This window comes from Haplochromis burtoni, unplaced genomic scaffold (assembly GCF_018398535.1).
Source record: "Haplochromis burtoni strain Fernald_Lab_line unplaced genomic scaffold, NCSU_Asbu1 Contig_61, whole genome shotgun sequence".
Classification (NCBI taxonomy): Eukaryota; Metazoa; Chordata; class Actinopteri; order Cichliformes; family Cichlidae; genus Haplochromis; species Haplochromis burtoni.
This window is the reverse complement of record NW_024582422.1, coordinates 1,644,793-1,664,429: the sequence shown is the minus strand read 5'-3', so window position 1 is coordinate 1,664,429 and position 19,637 is coordinate 1,644,793. Positions and strand designations below refer to the sequence as shown.

At 39.5% G+C, this 19,637-nt stretch overlaps 2 protein-coding genes across 3 annotated transcripts; one reads left to right on the top strand and one right to left on the bottom strand.

The window, feature by feature from the left end:
• Positions 1-65: 65 nt before the first annotated feature.
• Positions 66-9,292, top strand: fbxl5 (F-box and leucine-rich repeat protein 5). The gene is made up of 11 exons (XM_005923027.3): positions 66-213; positions 918-1,133; positions 2,211-2,306; positions 2,519-2,714; positions 3,138-3,323; positions 3,410-3,535; positions 4,577-4,731; positions 4,839-4,921; positions 5,763-6,488; positions 7,723-7,871; positions 8,251-9,292. The coding sequence occupies exons 1-11, from the start codon at positions 130-132 to the stop codon at positions 8,325-8,327; spliced, it is 2,094 nt and encodes a 697-aa protein (XP_005923089.1). The 5' UTR covers positions 66-129; the 3' UTR covers positions 8,328-9,292.
• A 1,358-nt stretch (positions 9,293-10,650) lies between these two features.
• On the bottom strand, positions 10,651-17,844 carry LOC121814571 (coiled-coil and C2 domain-containing protein 2A-like). 2 transcript variants are annotated; one of them, XM_042221147.1, is made up of 15 exons: positions 17,402-17,844; positions 17,253-17,310; positions 17,024-17,133; positions 15,745-15,841; positions 14,565-14,663; positions 14,305-14,481; positions 13,509-13,523; positions 13,180-13,383; positions 13,006-13,095; positions 12,790-12,903; positions 12,153-12,287; positions 11,913-12,035; positions 11,778-11,836; positions 11,519-11,696; positions 10,651-11,337 (listed from the first exon to the last, which is right to left on the bottom strand). In XM_042221147.1, exons 1-15 carry the CDS (start codon positions 17,587-17,589, stop codon positions 11,152-11,154), a joined length of 1,833 nt encoding a protein of 610 aa, XP_042077081.1. In that variant the 5' UTR covers positions 17,590-17,844; the 3' UTR covers positions 10,651-11,151. The 2 variants fall into 2 exon arrangements, with proteins under 2 accessions (XP_042077081.1, XP_042077082.1); XM_042221148.1 differs by lacking the exon at positions 13,509-13,523 and having other exon boundaries at positions 17,402-17,838.
• Positions 17,845-19,637: the final 1,793 nt, after the last annotated feature.

The window sequence follows — 19,637 nt, the reverse complement described above, 5'->3', positions numbered from 1 at the left end:
AATTTAGACTAAATTCCTAAACACATTTACTGGATTTACAAGCCGCGGTGACGCGGGCGGCTCGCTCACGCCTCCTTGTTTGATTGTATCGAAGGCTGTGAGCAGATGACGCAGTGAGGTCCAGTGAACATGGCTCCTTTTCCGGACGAGGTGGATGTTTTTACTGGCCCACACTGGCGAATGAAGCAGCTGGTGGGCCTGTACTGCGAAAAGGTGTGTACAACTAACTGTCGTTCCTTATTTTGCAGATTTACGAACAATTTTTTGGAGGTTGGTGTCTGAAGGTGAAGCGAACACCTGCTAGCATGCTAGCTAGCTAGCTAGCTAGCGTAATAGCAGCAATAATTGAGTCAGTCGAAGGAGATGAACTGTCGGATGACTGTCTGACGACCACACTGAGACCCTTTGGTTGATCTGTGGTCAGCGTTACGTGATAGTATTCACGTTTCCAGCAGCGTGGAACCCTATCCGACTGAACCTAATAAAGTTTTATAGCTACTCCTCTCCGCAGCTAAAAGCTTTTTCTGTTTACTAGCCTAACTAACTTGCAAGATAGCTTATATAACGTGCTTTAAGTGCCACATTGGAGTTTCTAATGTTCTCGCAAATGGTGGTGCATATATTAATAAGAAGTGTCTTAACAAGACAAGCCAGGTAAGCTCATTTAGCTGCAACAGCTAATGCACGAAGGGTGTGCTTCACTAACCCCAGCTCGGTTACAACACTGATGATTTGACACTCTGGCATACAGCCACTATGTTTACATATACGTATCACGTATATGTAAACATAGTATTACGTGTTACGTGTCTAATCCTACCAACTGCAACGCTAACATAGATCACATGGATCTTATGTGATGATTTATTTTGTAAGAAATAACGCAAAGATCTTATTTGATAATTCTTCTTCCACAGCTGTCCAACACCAACTTCTCCAACAACAATGATTTCCGCTCATTTCTCCAGTCCCTGTGCGCCACATTTAAGGAGTTCAAGATGCATGAGCAAATTGAGAACGAGTACATTATCGGGCTGCTGCAGCAGCGCTGCTGCACAGTGTACAATGTACACTCTGACAACAAACTTTCAGAGATGTTGTCCCTCTTTGAGAAAGGGCTTCATAGTATTAAGGTAACGATCGACTGGCATTTTAAAATACACATTTTATTGACATGCTATGATCCTATATTTCACTTGATGCAACTTTAAAAATAGCTAACCAGAAAAACATTGGCTTTAGGTAAGGGGAAAACATGTAGTACAGTGCTCAATTGTTGGGTACCACTCAGTCATTAGAATAAGTATCATGTCAGCAACGCAAAGATTATAGTACATACAAAGACATCAAGGGTTTTTATTTTTCATGTACACATGTAATTTCCGGCACCTCTTCAAAGCGGTTTTACTCACATGCGAAGCAAAATTACCAGCATTATAATAAATGAGAATTAGTTTTAGCTAACTTACACACTTGGGCAGTCAGTCCCTAAAGGCCCATTGTGCCATGAGAAATCTGCACGTTAATCATACTACACTTTAAGTGTGGAATAATACTCATTTGTTATATCCACTTTTGTCACAGTTCTCAAGTGTTACAGTTTCACATTTAAAAGAAGAAAAAGGATGAATGAAGTTATTAAGGATGAAGTTAGTAAGTTGAACTGCTTGGAGCAGAGGGTTGGTTATTTTTGTGATCTGCTTATCGAGAGACAAGAGTTATTGTTCTGTCAAGCCATGGGCAAACCTCCACCCCAAGAAATAAGAGGCAAAAATAAAGGCCTTTTTAGAATTATGCAATTGTGTAAACCCGAACTTCCGCTGCCAGTTTGCAAATCAGAAAACATTTTCTATTTTTGCTTTCAGGAGTAATCCTGCTTTCTGTCCCAAGGAAAACTGTCTCCTGGGAAAAACAATACTGTCCTAAATATTTAAATTATATTGAATTCCCGTCATTTGTGTTAAAAAAAGAGTTCATGATATTTACCCTGAGAAATAACCCTGAGTAACCCTGAGTAAATCAACTCCTGTAGTAATGACATTAAAATATTTTTGAATAGAAAATAATATTTTAATGTACAACAATTATTGCACAACACAGCCATTAATGATGATGCAAAATCAAAATGTACTTCTCAATGTAGGGAGTAGTGATTGAGTAAGGGTGATTTGGACACAGACCATGAATTAATCATTGTTGTGTGTTTTTAGAGTGAATATGAGCAGCTTAACTATGCCCAGCAGCTGAAGGAGAGACTAGAAGCTTTTACACAGGACTTTCTGCCCCACATGAAGGAGGAAGAGGAGGTATAAGATGCTCAAATTTCTTTTCCTTTCTTTTTTTAAAAATTTTTTTTTTATAATATTTTAATTACCCATTGTGTGGGACATCAATTAAGACTAATTTATGTTGAACAACAAAAGGTAAAAAGATACACTGAAAGTTAAAACGTGTCTGTTCGTGTCCAGGTAAATTAAACTGTTGCAAGCTGTTTGTAAACTGAGGAGATTCGTTGCAGGTGTTTCAGCCTATGCTTATGCAGTACTTCAGCTATGAGGAGCTCAAGGACATCAAGAAACAAGTGATAGCGCAGCACTGCAACCAACAGCAATTGGACAGTGCTGCGGAGGTGCTAAAAGGCTTCAGTTTGTGGAGCCAGGCGGAGGTGCTCCAGAAAGCCTTCAAATATGCTGATCATGAGAAGACAGATTATGGTGAGTGAGTATATATTTAAGCTGGTGCTTCGTACTTAAGCACATTATAATTGGTCAAGTAACCCCACTGTTCAATATACGACATGTTTAGATAAGCATATCAATCAGTTGTCTTTTAGATCTAATGCAATGCGGTAACTCATGTCCAGCAGACATTTTGACTGTCTATTAAGGCATTTCTTATGATCAGTTTAGGCATGACTAACTTGTTTATACCTGCGTCTGTCTTGCTGCAAAATGTTAAAAATGTATACTTGATAACGGACCTCTGTACTACCAGGACAATGTTTTAACTGTTAAAGTCACCAGCTTCATGAAAGAACACTCTGTCTTAGAAAGTGGTTGACATTTGTAAAAGGTACACTTCATCATTTTGGTATTTGAGAACACTTACGAGCAAAGCTATTCCATACTCTTCCTCAGAACTGGAAAAAAACAGGAATTCCTCCACCCACATCTCCCAGCTCCCCACGGAAATTATGCTGAGGCTGTTCCATTATTTAGGCCCTGAAGATCTGTGTCGCTGCAGTCAAGTGTGCAGCTCCTGGTCAGAGCTAGCTAAGACCGGCTCTTTGTGGAGGCACCTTTATCCTGTGCGCTGGGCCAGAGGTACGCTCGAGTTTTATGTACTGGTGAAGAATTATTCCACTCAAGTGTGTACACAACTAATGAATATTTTTGTCTCTGTTATGTAGGTGATTATTATAATGGCCCCCCTGGGGAGCTTGACCAGGAGCCAGATGAGGAGTGGGTGAAGAGTCGGCAGAATGAGGGTCGTGCCTATCAGGAATGGGATGAGGACGCTGATGTCGATGAGTCTGGTGAGGTTTTGTCTTAGGTAAAGGGCTTGTGTCTCATAGCGATTTAAGTGGTATTTAAAGAACAAGCAACTACTACTAATGTAATGTTTCAGACACAAGCTGCCAGAAAGGCATCATTTGGGATGTACTGTTATATTATAGGTTCCTACCCAGTCATTCCTATCCATTCAGCCCACATTTAGCAAGATATGTGTGACAAAAACAAGCAAAGAAAACCCCCACTTTTATAAATGCTCGGTAATGTTAAGCCCTATTCCCATTGAACACACCGTTTAAGTAAAATGGCTGGTAAATAAACTACTGCAATCTGTGGGTGTCTTGTCATTCTCTTTCAAAACGTTGACAATTCACTGGCTTTCAATAACAGCATAAAATTAGCCAGCCAAAACTGACTACTGATGTTGGAAAAAAAGTGAATGGAAAAGAACAAATTGAAAATGAGGAAAACTGCTCATAAAAATCAACTCTGAATGCTCCAAAGCTATAGCTGGTCTGCTGTTCAGCAGCCAGTGCTAAAAATGTGATTGTTTCCACTACTGCAAACTGTATTTGTTTGCGAGGAAATCAACAGTGTGTCGTTTTACAGAAGTTACTCACTCAGGTCGAGCAGTTTTGGTGCACTGGTTCTACGTGACACGTTCAGTGTGAACAGGGCTGTAAAACAGGTTTATGGTTATATGCAGCCTGTGTAAAAGGCAAGTCTTCATTAAATATGATACCTAAAGACATTTAGTGTCTATTTTTGACCTCTACTTTTATAGTTCCTCACTGGTTGCCCTGTTGATATTGGGTAATAAAACTAGATTAAAAATGTAGAGGTGTCTGTTTAAGAGTTTTAAACAGGGCGTCACACATTCGTTCACATGTGGTGAAGCCAGTCGTCTCTATTTACTTTTCAAGTATTTTGCTGCTTTTGATCCCAGACTCTGCTTTATGTGTCATCATGGTATGATACACCTCTAGTGTTGCCTAAAGATGTGTCATACTACCTCCAGTTTAAGCTCTGTAATGTGTCACCCATGTTGTTCAATGGTTCATCAGATGTGTCAGGTCAAATTGAGGGCTCCCTTGCAATCAGCACTGCTAAGCGGGAGAAGAGGCTTCTAAATGGGATTATCCAGAATCTTCTTCCAGCTGTCGGTCCTTCTGTCAAGTCCATTGTTCTGGCATATAGCTCTACAGTCTCAAGTAAAATGGTAGGCGGAGCACAAACCTTTATTTTGCTGTTGTACTAGCACAATGTCAAAGCTCAGAAAGCTCGTTGGTTGAGCTGTGTTGTAAGATAAATGTTCTTGCTTTCCAGGTACGTCAAATCCTCAGTTTCTGCCCCAATATTACTCATCTAGACCTGACGCAGACTGACGTTACAGACTTTGCATTTGACAGGTTAGTATTAAAAATGAATACTGAAATTGTTCCGAAGGGTTAAAGAAATCTGAGCTGGCAGCAATCACTTCAGAGTGTCGGGTCAGAACACTTGCAAATGTTCAGATGTGAGAGGAACAAACAGGCAGAGTCCAGGAATAAAGTTGTCATTCTTTGTATTTCCAATTGAGAATGTGCCCGCAGCTGGGCGAGAGAGAGAGAGTGTGTGTGTGTGGTTTCTGCAGACAAAGCATAATGATACAAATCAATTAGGAATCAGATTACATAATAAACATAAAGATACAACTGAGGTGTACTCAAGTACAGTATATAACTAAATAAGCTGACATTATACTTCAGCCTGGTTACATAAACTTAAAGTCAGACATTATGCATCAACACACCGCATACAACTATGCACTGAAGGCAACTTTACATCGGTTTATCATCTGTTACACAGAGCACAGAATCAACAACATGATAACAACGAATCTCTCTGCTAGAAGCTAATTAGCAAACAAATCTGTTATGCTAGCGAACTGCCACTTGTACATAACGTCACTTAAACAGAAGCAGAAACTGCTGGTAAGTCATCAAATACACTCATGGCTGAACACCAACATAACTGAGTGAAGTAAAACATTAACTTACGGTCTTATGAACGCACACACTGTCCGTTGTTCAGCTGCCGTTTGTCTCTGAACTAAAGTTGCGGACATGCACCCCGATGGTGCATTCAGGGGGCATAGGAAATCCCATACACAAACCTAACCCTTTTGTACAGAAATGCTAACTATTTATGACAAAGCGGATGTACATTAAACTCAGAAAACTTATATTGAGTCTATCCTTTCCTTTTTAGCTGGTCATCTCTCGGAGCTTGTCACTCTCTGGAGCACCTGGATTTGTCGGGGTGTGAGAAAATCACTGATCACACCTTGAAGAAACTGTCTTTTGGGCTGGGTGACCTCATGTCTTCCACCTGCATTGACAAACGCTCAGACAAGCGAGCCAAGCTTCTTAAGAGTTCCCCAGGTCCCATCACGCTTGTTGATGAGAGAAACCTACATCCAGTGGGACGAAAGCAGGCCATAATTTTCAAGCAGGGGACTGGCCGCTGGGGTGCCGCCTGCACACCCACGCAAGTATGGGTCCTGGATCCTTTGGACCTTGCTGATATTGAGGACGCAGCAGAGTGGAGTCGACGTGGTGGGATGCCGCTTACTGACGCAGAAAGCTTCGTTGAGACACAACTTATGGGAAATTCGTGCTGTTGCAGGAGGAGCAGGAGGCGGGGGCACAGGACTGGCTCAGATGCCTCATATTTGCATCAGCAGTATGCCTTGTCTGCAGAAGTGCTCTGCGGTCACTCCACCTGCTGCACAAACGACATGGCCCTCAGGACTTTTACTGGGTCTGAGTCAGGCATGACTAGAAATGGCACAGCAGAATTTCGGACTAAATGCTCCTCAATGGGGAGCCTGCAGTGTCTCCAGCCTGAAAACAGGACTGATCAATCAGAAACGAAACGCTCACTGAGGTTTCTCAGCCTTTCTGGATGTTATCAAGTCACTGACTTGGGCCTGAGGTAACGTTAATGCATCAATCTCTTTCAAACAAACTACAAAACACATCATATATATTTTTTAGTATCTGTACAGAGGATCGAAACGGCAAAACTTAGAAAATGTATACACAACCACTGACTTCATACCGCAAAACTCAGGTCTCCAGTAATCCCCTGACTGTACACACATAGGAAAATTAGATCAACCAATAGGCAGAAATCTGACCTTATCATGTGACTTTAAATAATGGGCCCCTTATTTCCTTAATTAGGTGCAAATGAGGGAATGTAAAGATTGAATACAGGTGTAAAAACAAATTCCTGTTTGTTCCCAGTAAATAAACAGGCTGTTGTATACAAAGAAAAGCTGATACATTAAATTAAAAAAGGTCAACTTTAACGAAAGATAAGTTAGTTTAAATATGAGTTTCAATACAAAGTCGAATACAGAAGTGACTTGTCACATTTTAGGAGTTAATGCCTAAATTTGTTTTATTTTTATTAATGTAATAATATATACATTTAGTTTGGCAGTTATGACCCTCTATGAAAATGACTTGTTTTTAGGTAGGTTTTTTGAAGATTGGTAGCAAACTAAAATGACACAGTGGAATGAATGAGTTACTGTGAACAACTGTAAATACCACATTTCGTCAAATTGCGCTGATGAAATTTTAACCTGGAGACCAGCCACAGTACCCCTTCAAACCTTGGTTGTTGAAATATAAACGCCTGCCAGCGTACCCCAAAGAAATGCCTTGTGGTCATTTCCTTATTTGTCTTTGTCCGGGGATAAACACTCTCACAGACTCACAAGGTAAAAACATTCGGCGCCATATAAAAAGTAAACTGCTACTTACTAGTAGTTCAAATGTCATTTTAAAGCATTAGACAGATTAAGTTTAATATCAGTGGTCAAGAGGACATAAAATCACTAGTCATAAAAAACATTTATGACTTTGCTCCAGAGTTTTTAGGTTTTTCCTCCTGGAAGTTATACTTCTACTGCTATTTTTGCTCTTGAATTCCACCATAGATTTCAGTGTACTGCCATCTCACCACTATACTGAATTAAGACAAAGATATAGGTGCTTTTCAAAATGCATATCAAGTAACATTTCTATCAGCTAATTCAGATTATACAGTGCAGCTCTTATTAGGGTAAGACTGGATTATCTGCATTCATCTAGATGTTCCCAGTGTTGGTCTGCATGTTGTTGTAGCTGTAATGAGGTTGCATTGCATTGTGTGTCAGGGCTCTGTCTCAGCGTGGAGGGCTTCCTGTGCTGGAGCATCTCAACCTGTCTGGCTGCCTCTTCATCACTGAGGTGGGGCTGCAGGAGCTGGTGTCGGCCTGTCCTTCCCTCAATGACGAGCACTTCTATTATTGCGACAACATCAACGGTAACACAAGTTAAACCTAAAATGCTGCATGCTCTTCACCTAGTAATGTGTTTTGACATAGGCCTGTGTTAATGTTGTACTGTATAAGATGTCACAGTGGTGTTACAGTGTGTGGCAACTATTACAAACATTAATAACCCCACTCGCATAGCATGTGTCCTAGTGTAAGTAACCGATGCCGCTGAGAGGGGAGGTAAGTAGGCATTACAATACATTGATGCCCTTACTGTCAGAACTTTATGTAACACAAAGTTGAATTATTTAGTAACATAATGAAAATATTTAAATGTTGTGGATATCGGGGTGTGTGTCAGATGTTTCTCACTTGTCGCGTGGGTTGCAGGTCAGTAGATAACTGCAGTGTGGTGTTTCTCTGCAGGTCCCCATGCAGACACGGCCAGCGGCTGCCAGAACCTGCAGTGTGGTTTCAGAGCTTGCTGCCGCTCTGGAGAGTGATTCAGCAAAACGATGCTATTCTGAAATGTCTCCTTTTAATTGCACTTTATTCTGGGAATACCATTTGCTGTATTTTGTGTCACTTAAAAATATTTCTTGATGAAACTGTAATTTTGCTCTAAATCTTTCGGTCTATATTTCATGGAAATAATGCTGTTTAAAAGGAAAACATACAAGGGTAACAGTGGATTTGAACTGTCTGCAAATATCCTGGTTCTTTCTTTTTGGTTTAAAAAAAGTAAAAACCTAGAAAAAAATGAACACCTAGAACTCAGTGGTTTTCTGTAGTTTAAACGAAGTTTGTTTTGTCACTAAAATGATACAGATTTACACCAGTCTGCTTCTCCCCTTACTTTGTAACTCATTATCAGCATAGGGTTAATTTTGTTGTTAAATTGAATCTAACGTCGTCGTTTATTTGATAACAATGTGTGGTGAAACAAAGTGGTCTGAGTTTTGGGTGAAGCTGACCGCTCCAAATGGCACTCAGATTGTTGATGGTTAGGTCCCTACATGTGACTCTTTTTCGCTGCCTTGTGCTGCCGTACATTGATGTTCAGTTCACTGTTGATGCTGGCACAGCGACAGTATGCACAGACATAGGAACTGGTACTTGATGTTGCAGTGTAGTCCTTAACCCCCCCCCCCCCCCCCTTTTTTTTGTTTTTTTTACATTTGTGATACTAAATGTCCAGAAAGAGTTTCTTGCTTTCACTTTTCTTTATGCACTCCAGTGGGCAAAGAAATGGACCAGTGTTCTTGTGAGAAAGATTGAAGAGTTTGTAGAGAAATAGAAAAGCGGGATTAAAAATAGTCAATTGGGAAAAGTCTTCAGGGTATTTGGCCAGCTAGAGTACTGCATCATTTATGATACTGCAGCAGAATTTATTTTCCTGTTCAAAAGCCTTGCATGATTTCTGTTGAAAATTCACAACAAATTAATAAAAACATCTTGGAGTTAGAAACTGTGCAGTTGCTTATTGTTATTGTGTTAACAAAAAAGTATCGAACCACCAACCTTCTAAGTAGTAGGTGACCTGATCCACCACCTGAGCTACAGCCGACCCAATGTCAGTAAAGTGCCAGAAAATCCTCCGTGCATCTTGGCAACTTTCAACAAATTATGACTCCATAGTAGAAATATAGTATCTTAAAAATGTTCTTTTATGCAGCAGGTCTTGCTGCTAGAAAGGCTGCCGACAGCCTCAAGGGATGTTTATAAGAAATCTGCCACATTTAATAAATGTCAAGGCAAACCCAACAAAGGAGTCTGCATACAAGCATCTTTTTTTTTAGTTTCTTAATTTAATTATGCTGTCACTTTTCTTCACATTTAAACTATAAACTGGCAGTTTGAAGGACTTTTGTTGGTAATTTAATATAAAAATGCTGACTGTAAGGAAAATGAAACAAACCCTCACTTATTAGTGAGGGTTTGTTTCAAGCCAATTTGCCTCAGCAGCTGGCCAGTCACCTTGACTAACACACATTTCTTACCAAGCCACAGGACCATTGGTTATGTTGCACCCTGTATCTCTGTATTGATTCTTCAAGTCTCTGGTAGTCTGATGGATGAACACAATTCCTTCAGCTGGTGTTTTGGTGATTGTTTTAAAGAGTGCTCTCCAAGTTTTTGGTACAGTCTTTCATATGTGTTCACTTGAGTTGAGATCTGAGTACTCTGAAGACTGATTCACATCATTCTCACACTCAACCCATTCGGTAACCCCTCATCGTATTGATGGGAGATCATTCTGGAAGAGTCCCACTTCCCTTCAGGTCAGGAATGTTTCATAGATTAAAATCAATAAAAAAAACAGTTCTGAGAAATTTTGCTCACATGCAGCGACCTCTCCCTCAAACACTGAGATTGGACTCCTTGAACGAATAGTTGTTCCAACTATATGTTTACTTAGCTTCACTTGGAGCCTATCTGCAGATGTCTGCACTGAGCAACATCTGGGCCCTGCTGTGGAAAGTAACACCCATCTAAAGGGGGGTTCTCAAAGTCTTAGTGCCAATTTAAGGAGCCAACTTATGACTGAAAACAGCACATGAAAAATGTAAACCATAAATCTTTTAATAAGCAAGCATTTTTTGTTTGGTTTTGGTTTACAGGTTTTTAATCACTAGCCAGATGGAAATTTTTAACATCTATTACTTTTACTCATTGTTTGGAAGGTTTAGACTTGAAATTGTGAAGTGAATAAGTGAGCTCCACCCTTAAATTCGCTCTACCATATATAGATACATATACATATAGACCTTTGAGGCGCGGTTCAGAGTGTCTGGATATATTTAAAGCAAACAAGCTGTGGTGACAGAAGTTTATGCATTTAATTCAAATACAATTTAGCTTATTTGAAAATGTTTATACATTTTACAGTTTATTTCTGACCATGTCATGAACACATGTCTTTTTTGCTTTCATAAATAAAACCTTAAAAATGTGATTAAAAATTGCTTTGGTGTAACAAAAGTAACATCGGAAGCACTGGAGAGGCAACAGGGAACCGTTTTGCAAGTGCTTTCCACGGACCATTCCTCTCTCCTTATCCCTCCTGACTAATTATTCTATAGTTGTGCTTTTTTGCTAGTGCTCTTGTCACAGCTGGTAGAATGAGCTGGTATCGGCAGCAGATTCATGCTAACTCAAAGTATGAAGGAGACATCGTGAGATGGGCCAGTACATATGGAAAGCTGAATACAAAAAAAAAGTACAAAAAAATATTGCAAAGTTCATGAAGATAACTTGATCTACAGTAATTTGCATTAAACATCAGCTTTGATAAAGCTGAAGCTTGATAAACAGTCAGATCTTACATCATGTGAGGACGAGTGAGGCCAAGTAAATCCACACTGACATGACGTTATTTGGGTAGGGGTGCACATACACAGCCAGGGCAAACTCCACATTTGATGCCTGAACACTGTGAATGCCAGTGCTGTACACTGCCTCTATAATGGGCCGGATCTCAGAGAACACCAGATTGAGGGGGAATCCTGAAATCTTCAAAGGAAAAGAGAGAAAAAAAAAAAGAGAAAACCAAAAAAACTGTTAGTGATATGAATTTTTCAAAGTCAGCTCACGCGCTTTCGGCCAACTTCTTCAGCACTGGACTTAAGATCCATGACACAACACAGTGACTCACAGTAGCTTCTTGCGGAGGCACACCCTTTTTCAGACTTACTCTGTAGTCTCCCAGCAGGCTCTGCAGCTCATGGCGGTGTCCCTCAGCCACATCTTGTCCTCGGATCAGCTCCAGCTTGGGCAGGAACTGTTTCAGGGTGGTGGTGCAGTAGCGGTTCCAGCGGGTTGGCTGACGAGGTCGCCACTCCATTATCTTCTCCTTCAGGATCCTCTCGATTCTATTCAGAGTGACATGGTGCATGTGCTGCGTTTAGCCCGTGGTTGTTTTGAGAAGCGGCAGTTTCTGCTGTTTTACTTGCCTGTCCTGAAGCTCTGCTGCAGCTGCCCTGTCTGTGCGACGATACACCAGCTCCTCTGGCTAAAGACAATGACAAATTTTTGAGAAACAAACAAAGAAGTAAAAATAGGTTTATACAGTAATACTGAACACTTACTTGTACGCTAGACAGTCCAGGGTGGGAGAAAGTTCGGGAGAAAAACGGTTTCCACAAATTAGCTTTTGTGATGTCAAAACTGACCCTCATTGGTGATGTATATTGTTGAATGTTGAACCAAACCTTAAAATTAAAAAAAACAAAACAAAAAAAACCTCAACAAAAAGCAGACATGAATATAAAACTATGCAAAATTGTAAAAATGATGAAGAGTAAATATATGTATAAATCTTTACTCACATTGTCAGCATTGACCAAGCAGCCAACTGCCTGAAGTGGGCAGAAGGTGTCGTACTGCCCGTAGAACTGACCGCTGCTGGGATTCCAGATAAGGTAGAGGTTCTGCTCAAGGGTCAGGACATAAGCCGTGGGTCCCTGAGGAGGGAAGATTTTAGAACTCTTAGTGCTGCTGCAAGAACAAGTCTGAAAAATGAAGCAGCAAAAATAGCTGTTCTTGCAGTGGTGGCTGAAGACTGGTTGCAAAAGTCAGTCCCCATAGACTCCATTATCAAACTATGGAACTTTACAGCAAAGATAAGCATATTCACAGCCAACAAAAACTCTTTTGGTCTCTATGAATTTTTTTAAATAAAACATATTTAAACTATATTGCTTAGAGACTGTGGGTCACAGTGGGTGTAGCCGCTAGCTGTCTGCTTGTCTTTAGCCAATAAAAACTAACACTGAAGCAAGGACCTCTTACCCCTGTTTGGTATGTTTTTAAAGAATAGCAGTCTATGAATACAGCTTGCTAATGGTAATTACTTCAACATTTATTTACAGTCTATGTGCAAGTTTTTAAAGCTGTGCTCTACTTAAAAATGTTACTGTGACACACATGAAATGTCTTCAGGTTTAAGAAATAAATGTCACCCACCTCCGGTATGGCTGTGCCAATTATAAGCCAGGCTTTCTTGCCCAAAGACAGGAAGTAGTTGCACAACAGTACAGCGTGTTCCTCTTCATCACCCGCTAGAAGGGTTAGGAATTGCTAAAAACAAACAACAACAAAAAAGGAGCTACCAAAAGGTACTACAATATGAGCACTGCCCTTCTGTATACAATGCTGGCTTCTTGAAGAAAGTTCACTTACGTCACAGGTGCTCCAAAGATCGCAGGTTGCAGAAAATGAAACTTGGTCAGGCAGAGAAGGGATGAGTGACACAAATCGAGCAACGAGGGGCTGTGCGGGGATAAATATCAGTGCATCAGCAAATTATATCTAATTACCGAAGACGTTTTCTACATTAAGTAATATCACACTGACCGTGGCTTCCAATGGGTTATTGGGGAATTCATCCAGTAGCTCCTTTGGGGGACTGAGTGGTCGAATGTAACGTGTGATGAAGACCGTCTTCCCACTGAGGTCTATGACTGTGGTAATGCAGGGTCGGTCTGGGTATCTCTGAGCTGCGTCCCTCTCAAATCTCTCTGAAGCTTGCAATAAGCGCTCATCCTCTTGGGTGTCAAACTGCAAGAGAAGGTCAAATGAACAATGAATAAGGGCACAGAGCGATAGCTAAAAAGAAGTAACTTCAAATGTTGTGTCATGAATGGGTGATTAAAGGAGGATAAATGCTCTAATGGAGCAGTTACCTTCATTTCCTTTATCTAGTACATGCAGCAAAAGCAAATAAGCGATACAAGAGGATGACAGAAATAAGAGGAAATTAATTCATAACAAATTGTTTCAAAAATAAGAAACATGCATGTAGGTGTCTAAAATGTATAGGATCTATTTAAACACTTAAGCAGACATACTTTGCTTTGCTCATTTTCTTACGTTACATTAAAAATTGCTTAAGTTTCAAACAATGAGCAGGGCTTTTCCTACACAGAGAAAATTTCACTTGGCGCCAATGAACATCACCGGGATTGTGAGACTAAGTAATTTTTGAAAAATGGGGCTTCCTTACTTAAGCGTTTTTGTTTGTCAAATGGCTATAAATCATTCATTACTTTATGTATCATTTATGTATCACCTGACAACGCTATGACCTATTCTGAGCAAAGAATAACTCTTAAGAGGTCAGCCTTTATTAAAAGGCATTCCTTAAACCCAAAACTCTTCCTTTGGTTTTAGTTTTTTACTTTTTCCTTCTTTGGGTTCTGTATGTCAAAGGGAAGAGATATTCCCAACATGGTAATCTCATGGACATAGCTCAGTATTTGAGCACAGAAGCCCCACCAATCAGATGGAAAATGGCTGAAAAAGTGAGTAGGTAAAATTACTAATAATCAAATCAAAACATGGAGCTAGAAATGAGCATACTAGGTCTCCTTTATATATATAGAGAGAGAAAAGCTTCTCTAAAGACTCATTGCAAAGTCAGATTACCAAAGCATGATGCTGAATGACTAGGGGTTTCTTGAGGTCGCCGTTTAAACTTACCTTCTCCCTAACAGACTCTCCAGGTACCAGCTGTGGATCGACAGTGATGAACAGCGTGATAAATGTTCCCTCACTCAGACTTCTCAAGATATCAAAACCACTATTAGTGAAGTGGCTCTTCTCCTTGCTGTAACCCAGCAGCACAGCTGGCGTGTTCACTTTAAATGTCCCATCAATCTAAGAGAAATGTCAGTGAGAAGTCCAGTCAGTCACAGCCATTTAGTGTGTATACATCATGTCTGCTTAAATCATAGACGCACCTTGGACTGAGAATAAATTGTGCTGAAAGGAATCTTGACTGAGCCCAACCAGCGCTTCTCTATGTGGGTTTGAATTGATTTCCCTCTGTTTTTGTCATTCTGAGGAGCAAAAATACAAATAATTCAAGCAGCAAGTACTGGTATGACACAATGAGGGTGAGGATGCAGAATTTTGTTAAATTTATTTTTAGATTCACTCTTGAAGAGCATAAAAACCCACAAAAATAGTCAAAGGTCTTTAGGAGATATCAATAAAGGCCAAAGTCAAGTTGGCAATTACATTAATATCTGATAATACAGAAATTAATTGTATTATATCACTAAAATGACATGTGTTGCTGTCTACATAGATAGAAATTCACATTTAACAGAAATTAAACATAAGCCATTTTTCACAGTATAACCTTTTATTTCACTTATCTGACTTTAAAATCAGGGACTCGCTCACTGTTAGCTGTTATTACGCTGCCTTAGAGACGTTAAACAGTGGATGTCCTTAGTTTCTTTTGTTTTATTAAATGAAAACAAAACAGAGATTGTCATTTTTGTCATCGACAGTGCTCGGGGCCCCTTATCTTATTGTAAGACAGATATTAAAACCCTTGATGTGTAACTTGATGGTTCTTTTAAACCGTGTAGGCAGGTGAGTGCAGTAGTCCAATCTAGCTTTTTCCATCTGAGACAGCTAGCCAAAGTAAAGCCATATGTTCCAGCTAATCTCTTTAAACGTGTTATTCATCTGTTCATTACATACAGACTGGAGTACTGCATTTCTCTGTACTTGTCTGTACCAGTCTTCTATTTATAGTCATGGCGAGAGAGCCTTTTCTGTGGCAGGTCTCATACTCTAGAATAGTCTGCCTCTAAATATTAGATCTGCACAAATCTTTACTGAGGACACATTTTTATGACCCCAACATTTTTTGTTTTTACAGCCTTGTTGTTGTTTTAGTCTTATCCCTTCTCGTTTATATTTTATTGCATCACTGTCATGCATTTTATTTATTTTAGTTGCATTTTAGTTTGTAAAGCATAGTTTGAAATGTGCTATATAAATAAACTCGATTTTTACCATTTGATTCACGGATATTAAACCAGGATCTTAAACCGAAATCTAAACCTGACAGGAAAACAATGGAGGGATGTGAGAAGTGAGACAAAGTGAACAGTGTTTACTCACCATCACAGTCTCATGTACCACTTCATCAAATATGTTGATGAAAACCTCATCTTTGACTGACTGCAGGCTAGCAGTGCTGTAGTCACCATTTGGAGCGCTGTAGAGAGGAACATTAGGTAAGTAACACCACTCAGCAGCCATTGTGCTGGGCAGTTATTTTGAAAAACAATGATGGGAAAATGCATGTTTAGAATCACCAGTCAAATCTGATGAAAAGTGCTCAAAAAGTCTCTCTTATAATGGTATCTGGTCAAAAACACCAAGCTTTCACTTTGTGATACACTGCATTAGCCAGCTCAGTTTCATTCTGATTAAAGGAGCCTGTGCAGGACAGGTACAAAGGCATGAGGAGATCCTAAACAACAACTATTTTTGTGCATGCTTGAGTTTTTGTGGATGAATAACGGAAAACAAAAAGAAAATCTTTAAACTGTTAATTAAAAGTCACACATGGCTAGCCTCCCATTTACAATTATAATGGGCATTTCAAAAAAAATAAAATAAAAAAACAATAAAAGAGATAATTAATAATAAAAGAAGCAGAGTAAAAAGGAATCCAATAAAACACAACATACACTTACGATCAGTTATACGACATACAGCATCAAGTAAAACAGGTGCTGAGGCTAAATGCCTTGTAACTATAAATGTAAACTGACACTTTAGGGTGTATTGTAAAGAGTTATAGTTGGCCAGAGCATAGAAACTAAATGTCTTCCAAACGCAGGATAGACTTGAAGGATTTGCAACAACTGGGACTTAATGGACTCAGTTTGAGTCCCAGAGCACTAGCAGAGAAGTGAAGTAAAATGGCAGTTTCCCAGTGAGAGCCACAGAAGTAAACAGCCACACGGCACTTCTGTGAGACCACCCACATCGTACTATAAAAGCTGGTAGTAATAAACCTGAGGATATAAAGATGTAGGATGGAGAGAAAAGTGTCTTATATAAAGTTTTTCCTTCAAAACACGTAAGAACGCCATTTATTTTCCTTTTCCTGTACAAGAAAATTATTACTTTGTTATAGTTTGTCAACAAGATTGTCCAACATTTTGAAATTCATATTTATAGTTTAATATGCATCAAAAATGCTAAGGTGTTTATATTCTGAATTCCTCTTTATATTGGGACACTAAATAGTGGAAATCTACAAATCTGACAGTCCAACAGAGAGATCATTCAACACAAAGCCCCCCCCCAAAAGGAAAAGAGACACCCCTCCACCCCCCAAAAAACAAACAAGCAAACAAACGAACAAAAAAAGAAAAACCCAACTCACCTAAAAGGCAGCTGCAGCTCCTCGTTCCAGCATGGGTTTGGTCCATCGGCTGTGGCTGTTTGAAGTACTGTGCGTTGGAAGGAAACCTCCACAAATGGCCTCACCTGTATCTAAATTAGACACACAAATACTCCACATACTTGACACTGATTATAGAGACTCTGTATTGGTATCAGATTATGCTCGGCTGCTTGTGTAAAGCAAAATAAGATTAGACTTTGTGCTGTACCTGGTCGGGAAGCCCAATGCTGCCCTGAAGGGCACTATGAGATGACTGTCCTGGTTTACTACAATAGAAACCCATTAAAACACAGTTCAGTGTCCAGTAAGATTTCTAAACATATATGCTGGTTTCTAAATTTGAATGGCTGAACTCACTTGCTCTGAAGCCTGCGGACTGGGATATCATAGGCCCGGATGATGTTAACAAGCAATTTGATGTCTCCGTCAGACAGGTTCTGGGCCGTCACCTTCTTTCTTTCTTTCCTCTGAGGTTTCAGTGGTCGTTTTGGTTCAGCCAGCTTGAAAAGGTTTATTCCTAAAATCCTGATAAATGCAACAAACATGTAATCACTTTGTCAACAGCCTGCAGGACTATTCATTTAAAATTAAATCTTACTGTAATGTAGATAAGAATTTGTGGCAATATGACAAAGCTTTTTTGCTCTAATTCTGGGTCGGGGTTACCACCAACAGTACTCAGTCCCTCCAGGTATTTGTAGTTTTATATGTCAATATCATTAAGGATTCTTCCTGTTAAAATGAAGTTTTTCTTTCCCACTGTCACCAAAGCATTTTCTCATTGGGGTATATATGATTGCTAGGCTTTTCTCTGTATTATTGTAGGGCCTTTACCTTCCAATATAAAGCACCTTGATGCCGCTGTTGTTCTGATTTGGTGCTATATAAATGAATTGAATTGAAAATTTAAAGTAACCTTTAATGGCATTAACAAGAACCGCTGGAAACATACTGTGTCTAAAATAGGCATATCACAATAAGTGTGTATTGAACAATAATTGTGATATTTAAAAATAAACAGTTATTGTATTAATAACGCACAGAATAATATTGTTAATATCAGAAATTCTTCCCTTTGCAAGCTTTTGTATAATTATAGTTGTTAACAGTTGTTTAACTGATCTGACAAAAAGACAAGATACAACAACATCAACAATGATAATAATAATTTTTCAATAATTTTTTTTAAATACTTTTTTTCCACCCAAAATTATACGGATATTGTAATAAATATCACAATTTATTCTTTGATAAATGTGAAGTCAAATTTGGATATTGTGACAGCCCTGGTATAAATGTGCCGGCATATAATCTGGTATCTTACAGAATGGCTATGATTCAGGATGTAGCACAGGTACAGTACCAGTTGGAAGGACTGTGATTTAATCTCTGACTCCTCCACTTTGTTTGTCAACATATCCTTGTCCCTTTTTGGGGGGCCTTTTTCAGCTTTATTGATAGATACAGTGAAGAAATGACAGGAAAGTGGAGGGAGAGAGAGCGAGAGGGGAAGTAATGCAGCCACCGACTGCTCAACGCACTAAGCTAAACCAGCGACCGTATACATGTCCTTTATACTAAATCCCATTGCATTTATTTGTTTGTATCCTTTATTTTTGCATCCATTTGAGTGTGAGCATGTGCATCATAAATTTAGATAACAAAAGCGCTTGCATTTTTTAGGCATGTAGCACAGAAGCTTTTGAGTGCCCTGTAAAGGTAGAAAAGTGCTCTACAAGTACCATTTCATTTACCAAATCAGTTGGATAATGCCCTGTTGTAGATTTACATTTATATAATTGCACTGCATTTCACTCTCAGACTGCAGGCTTGCTTGTGGTTCCTAGGGTATTTAAATGTGGAATGGGAGGCACAGCCATCAGCTATCAGGCCCCTCTCTGGATCTGCCTCCCAGTTTGGATTTGGGAAACAGACATTCACTCTACTTTTAAGATTCTTTCTATTTTGATAAAGCTTATAGTTATGGCTAGATCGGGTAGGCCTGAACCCTCTCTTAGTTATGCTGCAATAGGCTTAGGTTCCTAGGGACTTCCCATGACGCACTAAGCATTTATTTTTAATGCACTTTTTTTCTCATTCTTCGTGTGGTTATACACTACTATTGTCGTAAATCATAGTACCTCAAGTCGCCCTGTCTTTTCTTTTACCTCACCCCCAACAAGTTGCCCTTCTCTTACAATGGTTCTCCCAGAGGTCTGTTTCTAGTAAAAGGAAGTTTTTCCTTCCCACTGTTACTAAGTGCTTGGTCATAGGAGGTCATCTGATTGTTGGGGTTTATTTTTATATTGTAGGGTCTTTACCCTAATGTAAGATGCCTTGAAATGACTTTAAATAAATCTGAAAAAATTAACTGGACTGACTTAAAATGCCAACAATCAGATGATCCCGTAGGAGCAAGCACTGGGCAACGGTAGGAAGGAAAAACTCCCTTTTACTAAGAACAGACCTCTGGCAGAACCATGTTAAGGGAGGGGCAGCCATTTACTGCAGCCTGATGGGGAAGAAAAACAATAGAGTAGAGCATATAAAGATATCTATCAGTATAATGTACTGCTGCAAGAGAATGCTAAAA

Excerpts from the sequence above, each read along its gene's own strand:
- fbxl5 (XM_005923027.3), top strand. The coding sequence starts at position 130 with ATGGCTCCTTTTCCGGACGAGGTGGATGTTTTTACTGGCCCACACTGG. Across the intron at positions 2,307-2,518 it reads ACATGAAGGAGGAAGAGGAG|GTGTTTCAGCCTATGCTTAT; the intron begins GTATAAGATGCT and ends GATTCGTTGCAG. Across the intron at positions 4,732-4,838 it reads CTACAGTCTCAAGTAAAATG|GTACGTCAAATCCTCAGTTT; the intron begins GTAGGCGGAGCA and ends CTTGCTTTCCAG.
- LOC121814571 (XM_042221147.1), bottom strand. The coding sequence starts at position 17,589 with ATGTTTGTTGCATTTATCAGGATTTTAGGAATAAACCTTTTCAAGCTG. Across the intron at positions 17,134-17,252 it reads GCATTGGGCTTCCCGACCAG|ATACAGGTGAGGCCATTTGT; the intron begins GTACAGCACAAA and ends TGTCTAATTTAG. Across the intron at positions 15,842-17,023 it reads GAGCTGCAGCTGCCTTTTAG|CGCTCCAAATGGTGACTACA; the intron begins GTGAGTTGGGTT and ends TCCTCTCTACAG.